This window comes from Mya arenaria, chromosome 3 (genome assembly GCF_026914265.1).
Source record: "Mya arenaria isolate MELC-2E11 chromosome 3, ASM2691426v1".
NCBI lineage: Eukaryota > Metazoa > Mollusca > Bivalvia > Myida > Myidae > Mya > Mya arenaria.
In genome coordinates this window covers 76,834,613-76,846,631 of record NC_069124.1, presented here as the reverse complement: position 1 = coordinate 76,846,631, position 12,019 = coordinate 76,834,613, and the positions used below count along the sequence as shown (strand labels likewise).

At 35.2% G+C, this 12,019-nt stretch overlaps 1 protein-coding gene across 1 annotated transcript; it reads right to left on the bottom strand.

Annotated features, from left to right (window-relative positions):
- Window positions 1-470: 470 nt before the first annotated feature.
- Window positions 471-11,035, bottom strand: LOC128228306 (uncharacterized). The gene is made up of 2 exons (XM_052939541.1): window positions 9,836-11,035; window positions 471-3,117 (listed from the first exon to the last, which is right to left on the bottom strand). Exons 1-2 carry the CDS (start codon window positions 10,854-10,856, stop codon window positions 1,616-1,618), a joined length of 2,523 nt encoding a protein of 840 aa, XP_052795501.1. The 5' UTR covers window positions 10,857-11,035; the 3' UTR covers window positions 471-1,615.
- Between the last annotated feature and the right edge of the window lie 984 nt (window positions 11,036-12,019).

The following is a 12,019-nucleotide window of genomic DNA, read 5'->3' as shown; positions in this document are numbered from 1 at the left end:
ATGTCCGCATTTTCTGCTATAACCTTAATTGTCAGATATTTCGTCCGCAATTTAATGCGACCAATATAAGTTTTTACAGTGCGCGCAATAATCGTAGTATCCTTTTCGAAAAAATCAAAGCTTGCAGGCAAAACCACTTCTCCTCAAATAGTCTAAAAGGTTTACATTAGGCAAAAAGTTTATGAACGCATTCAATGAAACAAATAACAGTGAAAGATACCGGATTATAAAATGGGAGAAGATGGTCATAGAAACTCGAAGACGAGAGGGAGAGGCTTGGGACCTTCTGCATTCGCCGGTCGTTTGAACCGGGTATAACCATGTCAACCTCGCTCTCTTATCCCCTTATACCCTGCATAAAGCAGGTAACCAGCAAATTCTTAAAGAAACTGCAGTTATATGACATTGTTTGAATTTATCATTTCAAGAGACGTCTTCAAATAATGCACATGAAGTAAACGAAAACTGAGGAGTGGGAATTTCTTTATTTGTTTTAAAACATGCAATAGTTCGCAAATGCAATTTTACAGCAACGGAATCAAACTAAGTATGTACAAGGGTATTTCAATAAGCATGTTAATAACTTAAAATTTATGTTGATGATGCCCTATTACATGTATCATTATTTCTAAACAAAGTGTCACCATCAGATCCTCCTTAATGATATTGAATAAATAACGTACAAGTATCATAAACTATGTTCCACTCTGGTTATGACGATCGCTCATATTTAGACTGATGATAATTTACATGTATAATGATAATATTAATTATGTGTCAATGTGTTATTTCCTTTAATAAATAGTATAATCAGTAGCACCTGTTTTTACTAATTTACTCATTTAATGTACACAAACGTCACCAACATTAACAAAGAAAGGAGTACAGGTACTTAAATATGTATTTCATTCAACCAACCAAACATTCAGATAGACCATATTCTGCCCTTTCAGATAGACCATATTCTGCAAATGCAGATAGACCATATTCTGCACATGCAGATAGACAATATTCTGCAAGCAGATTAAGTAACGAAGAACCAACAAGCTATGACATCATTTGATTTCAATTGTTACGAACGATTTGCTTATGACTACATTTAAAATTGTAACCTATATAAAGGGGAATTTGTTTTATTTTTGCCTTGCTTTGTGAATATGATTTTGACGTTGTCTAGTGTGCACGGTACAACGATATGAAGAAATGTATCGTTGTCATGACACCGTTCAATGCCGTTGCTAAGCATCATATGCCGGTATTTCTATTTAAAAACAGTTACATGTAAAAGAGTTTACAATAAAATATTGGTTCTGTTCTGACAACAGACCCGTCATTTTAATAGACCGTCCCAAGCCGGCAACCCCCATTTTATAATAAATCGTTTTATGATGCTTGTGCAGTCTGTCCGAGTTCAAAGGTTTATCACGGATGCATTGATATGCGCATCTTTAGGCGTTTTCATATCATCTTTACATAAATGTTCGAAGTAATAAAGCTTGTTTTCACCATTGATAAATACAAACATGACATTTTATAGTTTTCCCTCCATTGGTAGGACCTTAAATAGTTAATTCTACCTAAAAAGGATCGAGTTATGTCGGTTTGCATACATTTCTCAAACACAGTTCCAAGGAGTAGTGTTCGTCATGTCCTTTACTGCAACTGGATTTTTCATCCATGTGATTACATCGCCTGCACTGACTAGGTAAACATCTTTGAGCGTTAAAAGTTTGTCTATAAAATTCATGAGTCCCTGCAGGTTATCCCTGTATGCTGGGTGCGAGAACCAGACTTGTCGCAAATGTATACCAAAAGGTGCCTTATTTGTCTCATAGCCTTCCATAAAGTTATCCCAAAGGAAGTTCTCGGTGTGAAGCATGGTAGGAGGGTTGAACATACAGCCGTCAATGTAGGCACATTCGAACATTTTTCTGTAGTCATGTAGGGAGTTTGAGGGTAGCTCCCAGATTCCTGGGAATTTCTTTGTAGGACAAATGGGGACTGTACAGTCACCATTGTAGCTGTAGTCAAGAGTGTACGGCCAATGCTTGAATTCACCCGCTTTCGGTACACTCTCTAAAATGGTCGTATCGTACTTCATACCATTCTCCTGTAAAAGACTGAATTGGTCATTTCCGAGTGCCTTTAGTTCTGGAGTCTTCCAGCCCTCTGCTGTTATATTGAGAGTCTTCATTGCTCTTATCTGTGCCTTTAGCTCAACTTCGAGGTGTTTTGCGGTATCGTAGTGATGCTGGTGTAATCCACGTAAAGCTATTTCAGCTCCAATGTTTTTCAGTGCTTTGATAAGGCGAGGACGGGAACCCATGCCAGTGACAAAGACTGTTCCTCGAACTGGACATCCGTTCGGGTTTCGCTTGCCGATTACAAACTGTCTGTACCGTCTGTAAAGAGGTGCATTGACAGACCCATCAATCGTCAAATAAACTAGTTGAGGTATGTCGCTTAACTTCATGTTATTTGGAACGATAGTTCCCTGACAGAAGCAATTTGGAAGGTGACAATTTAGTCCTTGGATACATAAAGTTCCTTCGTTGTCTATCGCTGAGGTATCAACTACAGATTTCCACCAAGGCAGAGCTGGCGCGGCTGGTCGAGGAGGATTATTTGGTATTTCAAAATCAGAAATGTGACCAAATAGGTCCTCAATGGGACCATTTTCGATGAGCTCGGTTGCTTCGCTTGTTGATGTAGTTGGTTTCGGTGTTCTGGTTGTTCTTATGGTCGTAGTGGTTTGGGGAGTTGTAGTTGTAGTAGTGGGCTTCGTTGTGGTTGTGGTAGTCGTTGTCGGTTTAGGTGTGGTTGTGGTAGTTGTTGTCGGTTTAGGTGTTGTTGTTGTGGTGGTGGTGGTGGTGGTGGTTGTGGTTGAAGTTGTTGTCGGTTTAGGTGTAGTAGTGGTTGTCGTAGTAGTCGTCGGTTTAGGCGTGATTTTTGTAGTGGGTGTTGATCTGGGAGCGGTCCGAACTTGCACAAATGGTCTGTTCCTGCTAATCTGGTTTCTCCACTCCATCGGGATCGGCCACTGGTTGTTCGTGGGTATTTGGTTTAGGGGGTGGCGAGTAAATGGCCTGCGGGTCGTAGCAGGAAGCGGAGAAGAGACTGCAAGTAAATTAATATTGCAAAATTGTATTGCAAATAAGTTGAAAAAGTATATCTGCTTTTACAGATATAATAAAACTATTCAAAACAATACACACCCTAAGAAAATATACCGGTTATTGACAACTTTTCTAACAGATGCACAATGAAATTTCAGCATCTCTGTCATTAGGTAAACGATATAAATTAATAAAAAAAAATGAAATTAATGACAATCACAAACTGGTTAATAAAAGTGTTAAATTCAACGTTTTTATACAGGCACTACAACTTGATCCGACGAGTTGACTGACATTCACACGTTAATTATTGTGAAAATGTCAACTCGTCGACCAATAATCTTGCGCGACAAATTGAAATTTGCTTGTTTACAGCTTTACAATGGGTCGAGAAGTTGAAAATTGCTATGTTATTGAGTAAAAACGTTTTGTTTTGTTTTTTGCTTTTTCGGGTTGACTTTACAAAATTAAGATTATTTGACGTGGAAAACATTATTTTAAAAGAATATCATGACAGAAATCGCAAAATTAAACAAAATAAAGAACAGGGGATAGAGGTATATAGAGGGTAATTCAGTTAAGGATCGCAATATATTTCACCGATGGGGCCCCAAAGCTATATTTCACGAGTGGCGTAGCCACAAGTGAACTACTAGTATTTACTTTTGGTGTTCACAAGGTATAAACCTTTATCTTTTTTTGTGTTTATTACGATGAGCTGTTTATGCTCAAATTATCTTCTGTTCTGGTCTGTTCATTGGTCTCTTCATTAGTTTTTATAAATTTGAAAAGGTACATTATTATTTTGTTCGACGTCAAACGAATTTGAGTAAGGGGTTTTCGAATTTTGGGGGGAGGAAAAAGTATCTTGCATATCCTGAATTGTTTCATTTATAGAAAAATGACGAGCAAAAGAAAACTGTCTACCATATTGTAATGAAAACAGCCATACATCATACGACCACATTTGAAATTAATGTATTTCTAACACTTGATAATTTACAGTATGACTTTGCAAAATAGAAACAAATTCTTTGTTGTGGTTACTTCAATGTGACAAAACCATCGAGGTGATGTGCTTGCTGGCGACGGGGGTTTCAGCCAATTTTTATTATGACCTCATGAGCTACTATTGAAATCAATGTGTATAATCTACGCGAGTATTGGTTACGGTAGTAACAGGATAAACCCAAAACGATACATCTTTATTACGTTTGTCCTCGCGAAAATATTTCGTTAAGTGTATTTCTACAAATGAGCCATTTCAATATAATAATGACATTTTCAAAGGAGTAATTTGCATATTGTGGAATGTTTATTATGCACCAATATTTCATATTCCTTGCCCTTGTTTAAAAATGAATTCAATAATTTACTTCAAACTGAAATTTAAACCAACGTATTTCGAGTTATCATGTGTGTTTTTGGAAATGGGACGTGCCCTAAACATTCTTCTCAATCCATTTAAAAATAGAGACATGGACATGTTTGAAGAGGGGCAGAATATAAGCGGCAGAATATGAAAGATGCATTGTTAGTCCCAAATAAGATTTACCACAATTAATAATATTGTTTTAATATTCCAAAAAGGATGAATAAATGTCGAAAACAATTTTTCTTATGAAGATTACCGAGTTGAATTTGAAAGAAATGAGTATAAAACACGGTATTTCTACCTTAGGAGACTATAGAAGACCACAGTAAATCTTTTAGCATTCACCAATCATTTAATATTTTTGCGCTTTGTGCTATTAAATGCACGTTTACAATCTTGTTTTCATTAATTAATATTTTCCATACATGCATTATTTAGTAAGTAGTTAAAGGTTTATCAGCTAAATTTATGTTTGTTAGACACGTGTATGTATCGATTTTGAATAAGAGTGTCACTTTACGTACCATGGTTCTTTTTCATATCATTTAATAGTGTTGACATGTGCATGCTTAAAATATTTTTAAAAAAATAATTGAATTATGAATTTTCAATTTATCATACATGTTATAAGGCAGGAGAAATAACATAATTACGTCCAAGTGTATTACCAGTTACGGTCATCAGGTGCTCTGTTTAATTATATGAAATCACAGTATTGTAAATTTTTGTTTTGGTTTGAACAATTTGTTATGCACTTAATATATATTTTTCTTTATGTTCAAGACGTATAACATCAATTTTGAGCTTGTTAATATCTCTTCAAACGCAAACCAGACAAGATTACAGAAGAAAGAACAAAGAGTATTCACAATTAGCTGTGATGTGATTGGTCATTCTCTTTTTTTTCTTTGGGAAGCGATATATCAAAGGCCTTTGAACATATTAATATATGGCACGCATCTGTCTTGTTTTGTTTTGGTTTAATTGAGTCAAGTTTAATTCACATCGTTGGCGATATTACAGAAGCATCGTAAGTTTGAACTGTACTTTCTTCTACAAATTATTAATATTAAGATATTCTTAGAGTGCCTCAATAAAACGGACCATGGTCATAGTTTAATTAACCACGTACCAACTGGTCTGCATTCGTGACTGTTTTGTTGGTCTTAAGCGTTGCCGGTTAATTTGCGGCTTAAGCAGTGGAATTTACCAGCCATTAAAACTTCACTATTTGTTTTCTCTTGCTAGACACCACAATAAGTGATTAACAACTGGCGTCTGCATATGCTTTTGTAACTAATAACGTCAAAATCAGTGCATATAGCATGCAATTACAGTTAATGCTACACTATGTTTTAACTTGATCGACGACAACGATGCATTGACAATACCGCGACTTTTTTCTCTAAGAAACCGACGAGGTAATACGATATTATGATATTAATTTCTTAATAGTAGAAGACAGTCTATATGAATACTTTGATTTTAAAAGATCGCATAGTTTCCCTTCATATATACATTTTTATTGGTTAACCAAAATTTATCATTGCATGTTCACATCTTGAGCGACATCTGTGCCGACATGAACACGTACACTACGGCGTACTAAGAAAGAAATCTTTTCCAGACTTATATCCAGCTATTTGGATATTCTTTAAAAAGTCGTCGCCCAATAATATTTCCAAATAAGGTGCTTATTTCCAATAATTAGATATTGCACAAGAACAAAAAATAGGGGACAGCTGTATATCCGACTATAAGATGCTGATTCAGATTATTAACGAATTAGGTACCTATAAAGCTTACAATATGACGCTGAATCAGAAAAAATATCCAATTAGATAGGTGTGTATCCTATTATTTGATGCTTGAGCACAGTATTATCAATTGATGTAGGTGTACTTTCTTCTATCAGACTCTAATTAAGATTACTTTTTGAGGTCTGTGTATTTTCAATATGCATATAAACGTTGATATATATATACAGTTGTTGTGTTGTGGCGTTGTGTGTCTCGTTTAGTGTCATCCGGGACACTTTCCGTTCCTGTCACAGGCTAGAGTCACAAGACTAGTCGTAAAACCGATCGTTAACTTAGTTGCACAGCAAGTTAAATTATATTTCATTATTTTTCATCATATACATATTATATTATGACATGATTATTAATGAAATGCTTGAAGTTGTGTGCATAGTATTTCTTATTTGTACTGCTTCATATAGTGTACATGATTGTTTCCAAATGTTAACATTCAAATCACTCTAGGGTGGTAAATAAAGAGTATATAGATACATGTATATTTTAAGCGATTTAAAACACTGTTTTATTTTATTTAGGAATGAGAAATGAAGTAATCATATTCTTATATATTTTATGTATACATTAATTTATTGGAAATCCAGCAATCTGATGGGATAATGACCTGTGCCACTCTGATTGCTACTATTGTTACTCTCTATTCTCAATCAATTTGATACCTATTCTTAATATTCCATCTTTACTATTGTATTGGTTCATAATGGCAATTAAAACAATCACCCACTTTAATATAGATTAACCTAGCATATGTTTCTCAACGAATGCTGCTATTTTCAAGCCATAAAACAAATCGCTCATTAATTGTCAGTGCACTTTATTTCATTAACAAACGATGTCATTATAATAAAAATATATACACTCAATAAATTAAAATGTACTTTTCATTAGCATTCTTGTAAATGATCATTGCGGTATTTAGATTTTAATTGGTGATAACATGAAATAAATTATGTATGGAAACAAAATCTGCACGATCGAGACAAATTTTATAATTCTTCAGCAGTTTTGGGTTTTGGCTTATCAGATGATGATTGCAAGTGGAACTTTAGAGTGCATGTGCGATTTTATTCCCATTATTACAGGGAGGCAGCAGACTCTTGGAACGTGGTGGTACATCGTGTCACCCCTGTGCCACCCTGTTCCACGCCAATTATGTGTTATATATTTAACAAACTTGAAACTATTCACGTAGAAAACTGTCTTTGTGTGCTCTGACATATTGTTTTATTTGCAAAGACTAAATATAAATTAAAAATGAATCTATATTTAAGATTATCACTTTGACATGGCATTCAATATAAAATATTTATTAGGTACATGGTGATAGGATAATTATCAGGAGGCAATAAGCCATATATGAGATCTACTATACTTTATTATGTCCTAACATAAAAGCATTAGTTAATAATCATACAATATAGTAAGATGTTAACGGATTGATTTTGAAGGATAGCATACATTGGACCATAATTTTATGTTAACATAAGGTAAAAGGCAGGCAATCGAGTTTTAAAATGCGGTCATTCTAACATAAAAGGTTGTATTGTCTTAATAAATGTTGTACCAGAAACGTAACCATTAACAAAACATGAACTGGAATGAATGATGGTAATAATGGATACATTGTTGTGGTATCTGGATGATGACGGAGAGTTATAACGGACAAAAAGCTGAGTGTGTTCAAGCATCATTCACAGTCGACATGAATTTAATAAAGATGTAATTAATACATACTTATGTTGTGTAATCGCGTACGAACCTAGACAGGAAAATCAGGTTCATCATTCATATCAAAACGGTGCATACAAAATGAGAAAATGTCAAAGCATGAGCGTTACGTGCTGTTATTAATTTTATATATCTTGGCCTTTGTCATGTCACCATGCAACTGCATATCTAATATTGAATATAAGAATAATATTTGGGAACTTATGCAAACATATGAGACGAGAAAACAGTAACAGGTGCGCAAATATTAAATGTTTCCATTTTATGACATAAACTAGGATGCTTATGAATTGTGCGTTGCTTCATTATAATAATTAATTAAACAAAACGAAAAGTTTTTGTTCGTAAAAGGACAATTACCAATTCTAGTGATATAAAGGCAGCCCCTTGTTAAGATTAAATTTCAATTTGATTTCTTAATGGTAATATTTAGAGGATGATTAACTGTTGAAGGTCAAACTATTATATGTGCATACTATTATTTGCATCATAATGTCAAGAATGATTTTACAGACAGGCGTTAACCTGTTACAACAATTTTAAACAATGTTAATTGAGTGATGCCTTTGATATGTAAGTTATATATGTCAGTTATCTTCAGGTCGATTTGAATATGTATATGTTCAGTTGACATGCACGGGAAAGAACTGTCCGTAAAACATTTCTGATGACCGTTTGATTATATATCGTTTTGCTTAAAATAATTATTGAGAATACAAGTTTTGTCATATATTGTGTTTGAAAAAAATGCTCAAGGGCTGCTACAATTTTACCCAATGTTGTTTTCTGGTCACTTATTAGCCACAACAACTATTTCACTCAGTTATCAATCAGAAGCTCGTCTATTCCAGACATCTCTTCTTACCCCAACATAGCTGTCTCTTGAATTTCATATCTCTAATGTTTTTACTTGACAATAAAGTGTATACATAATTAATCATTCATAATATTTTAAAACACTTTTGCATGACAAGGAAAAGGCCGAAACAGGTGTTGGTTAAACTCGTGGCACAACCGCCTTGCATATTTGATATTTATTATTTTTGTCACACTATGCTTTTATATTTTCATTATATTTTCATTGTCATTTGTATTTGCGTGCAATAAATATTATCAAATTAAAAACACTATGGTAAACGGGCGATTTTTCGAATGAGGGCCAGAAAACTGATCGAGGAAATAGGAATGTTCAAAAAACGTTGCTCTTTCTATTTGTATTTGAATTATTCTGACGATAATTTGTGGCTATTTCCGTTTTTTCTGCCTTCTTTCTAACATTGCGCATTGGCACTTTTTTCGGACGTGAAAATTATTCTACACTGCTAACTAGATGGATTGCTTTGGTACATTATAAACCCTGTTATCGTTACCTATTTTCATTTGAGTATAAATGCTATTGCTATAAATAGGACAATACAAACCTAAATATCACTACGCAAAAATATATAGGTTTTTTTTTTGAAATACCACTCTAAACTTGTCTTTAATCAGTGGCGTAAATTGGCATTGCATGTCCGGGAAACAACCATCAAAAATCATACTGTATGAATCGACGACATATAAGATACGTTTGCCAACCAAACTAAATATTGAAGGGAATCAACGACGCGTGAATTTCTAACTCTACTGAATTTGCCTTATCAACTTGACCAAGCCAGGCGATTCTATCTGCCTTGTTAGAGGACTTGTCCGGCACATGATTGGCCGTCCAATACTTATACAGGCGCTGATTTATAAATTTGAAACCGTGCCTTATAAAATACCGGTACCATAAGTGTGGTATAGTGCGAATTATTTACCTGCAAGGCCGTCAGATGCTGCTGGTTTGTCAGAACACTGCCATGACTTTAGATTCTTAATGTTGGATACGGGAGTCGGGTTCTTCATCCAATCAAGCATTTGTTTGACTGTTACCACATATACATCGTCCAGCTTGCCAATGTCTTCCACAAAACGAATCATCGCCTTGAGGTTGTAGCGCGTGTAGAACCATGCAGCGTGCATGTTCAGACCAAAGGGTGTCCGTGTAGTGTTGTAATATGACATGAAATTGTCCATAAGGTACTTGTACGCATTGTTCTCACTGGATGCTCGAACTACGCAACCATCCACGAAGGAACATGGATACTGGTCTTTGTGGTCCATCAAGCTTACGACAGGGACGGCCCAGAAGTTTTTAACGCGGGCTCCAGTAGGACAAGGGGGTACGCCGCATTTGTATGGCCAGCCATTGTCCATAGTAAAGGGCCATGGTTTTGGAACGTCCAAATGAGGTCTAGAATACGTCAATGATATGTCATATTCGTAACCTAGCTCTTTCAGGACTTTCGGCTGACTGTTCCCAGCAGGCTTCAAAAACGGCGATCTCCATCCTACGATATCCTCCGGTGAAACTCCTGCTAATTTAACCAAATTGTCCTTCTGTTCTTTAGCCTCCTTTCTCAATATTATCTCATTATCAATAGCGGAGTGGGTGACACTATGAACTGCTATTTCATGGCCGTTTTCATAAAACCTTTTCACTCTGTTGTAATCCGTATATTGATGAGATATAAACAAAGTCATTTTAATCGGACATCCGTTTGGATTTGTTCTCTCATCAATAAATATTTTATCGTACAACGAAGACATCACTGGATTCACTGCGTCGTCGAAGCCAAAGTAGACCATCTGCGGAATTTCGTGCCTGTCCATCGGGTAGCTGAACCTTGGACATGAGCAATCCGGAGGCTGACAGGTCTCTCTGCATTTTTGGCTCGAAACAAATCCCAGCAGTCCAAGTAAATAAATCGAAACAACGAAATACTTCTGATGTTGCATCTTCTTTTTCTATTTTATTTCATTCACTGAACTTTGCATGTAATTCTGTTTAATAAAAGTCTTCTACGCAACAGTGTGTTTTCAATAAATAAAGCTCGGTAAATTGAACCAGCTCCGACCACGCCGAGTTAAATTTTAAACGATGTAAACGATGCATGTGAACATCTTACCGATACGCTCCGCCCATAACGCTCGAACAAGTGTCAATGGCGGAAAATGTAATTGTTAAAAACGTCAATTCAATGCTTGATAAAACATTCCAATCATAATCATAATGATACATATATTTAGTATATCATCATTCATAAATGATTTTCGGTATTTCCATTTGTGTTGACCATTGTTTATGTACTTGACTAAGTAAGTGAAAATGCCACGTTTTTAGAATATTTGTCTAAGTTAGTGCGTAGTTAATCCATCATCGAAATTAAAGTTTTTGCTATATGAATTACCAGTATAACATAGATTGTTTTGTCTATATGATAGTGTATTATGAACGAGTTATATTCGTTAAATCATGCTATATAATCTGAAACAAAGCCGCAATAAGTACATAAATAGAATAAAATTATTATATCTAGTTCGTACGGCATTCACTTTCTTCATGATGATGTATAGACACAAGATAAAAAGGAGATCCAAATTATTAAATTGGCATGGTGGACAGATTAAACTTAAAACGGAGCACGTTGATATACTTTTTTTTAATTTACTTTTTTTTTCAAAATTCGACCGAAAAAGATTGAAACATATATATATAAAAGCTTATCTAGACTAATATATACTGCCCGTCTGTCTGGCTCGAACGATTTTGTAGAGTTTCGTGTCGCCGGCGACGCCCGCTTTGTTACAAATATTTTCGATCACAAACGAAAGTCGACGTCATTTATTAAAGGTCCATTGAAATGTCTATATATAGGCAAACATTGTAGACCTAGCTCTAATGTGCGCAAGATCGTATCAGTAGCACCAGAGTTACGATCCTTAATGATCACGTCAATAGAACCAGAGTTAGGATCCCTTATGATCGCATCAATGCCACCATAGTTAGGATCCTTTATGACTGCGTCGATAGCACCATAGTTACGATCCTTTATGATCGCAACAATAGCAGCAGTGTTACGATCCTTTATGATCGCATTAATAGCACCAGAGTTACGATC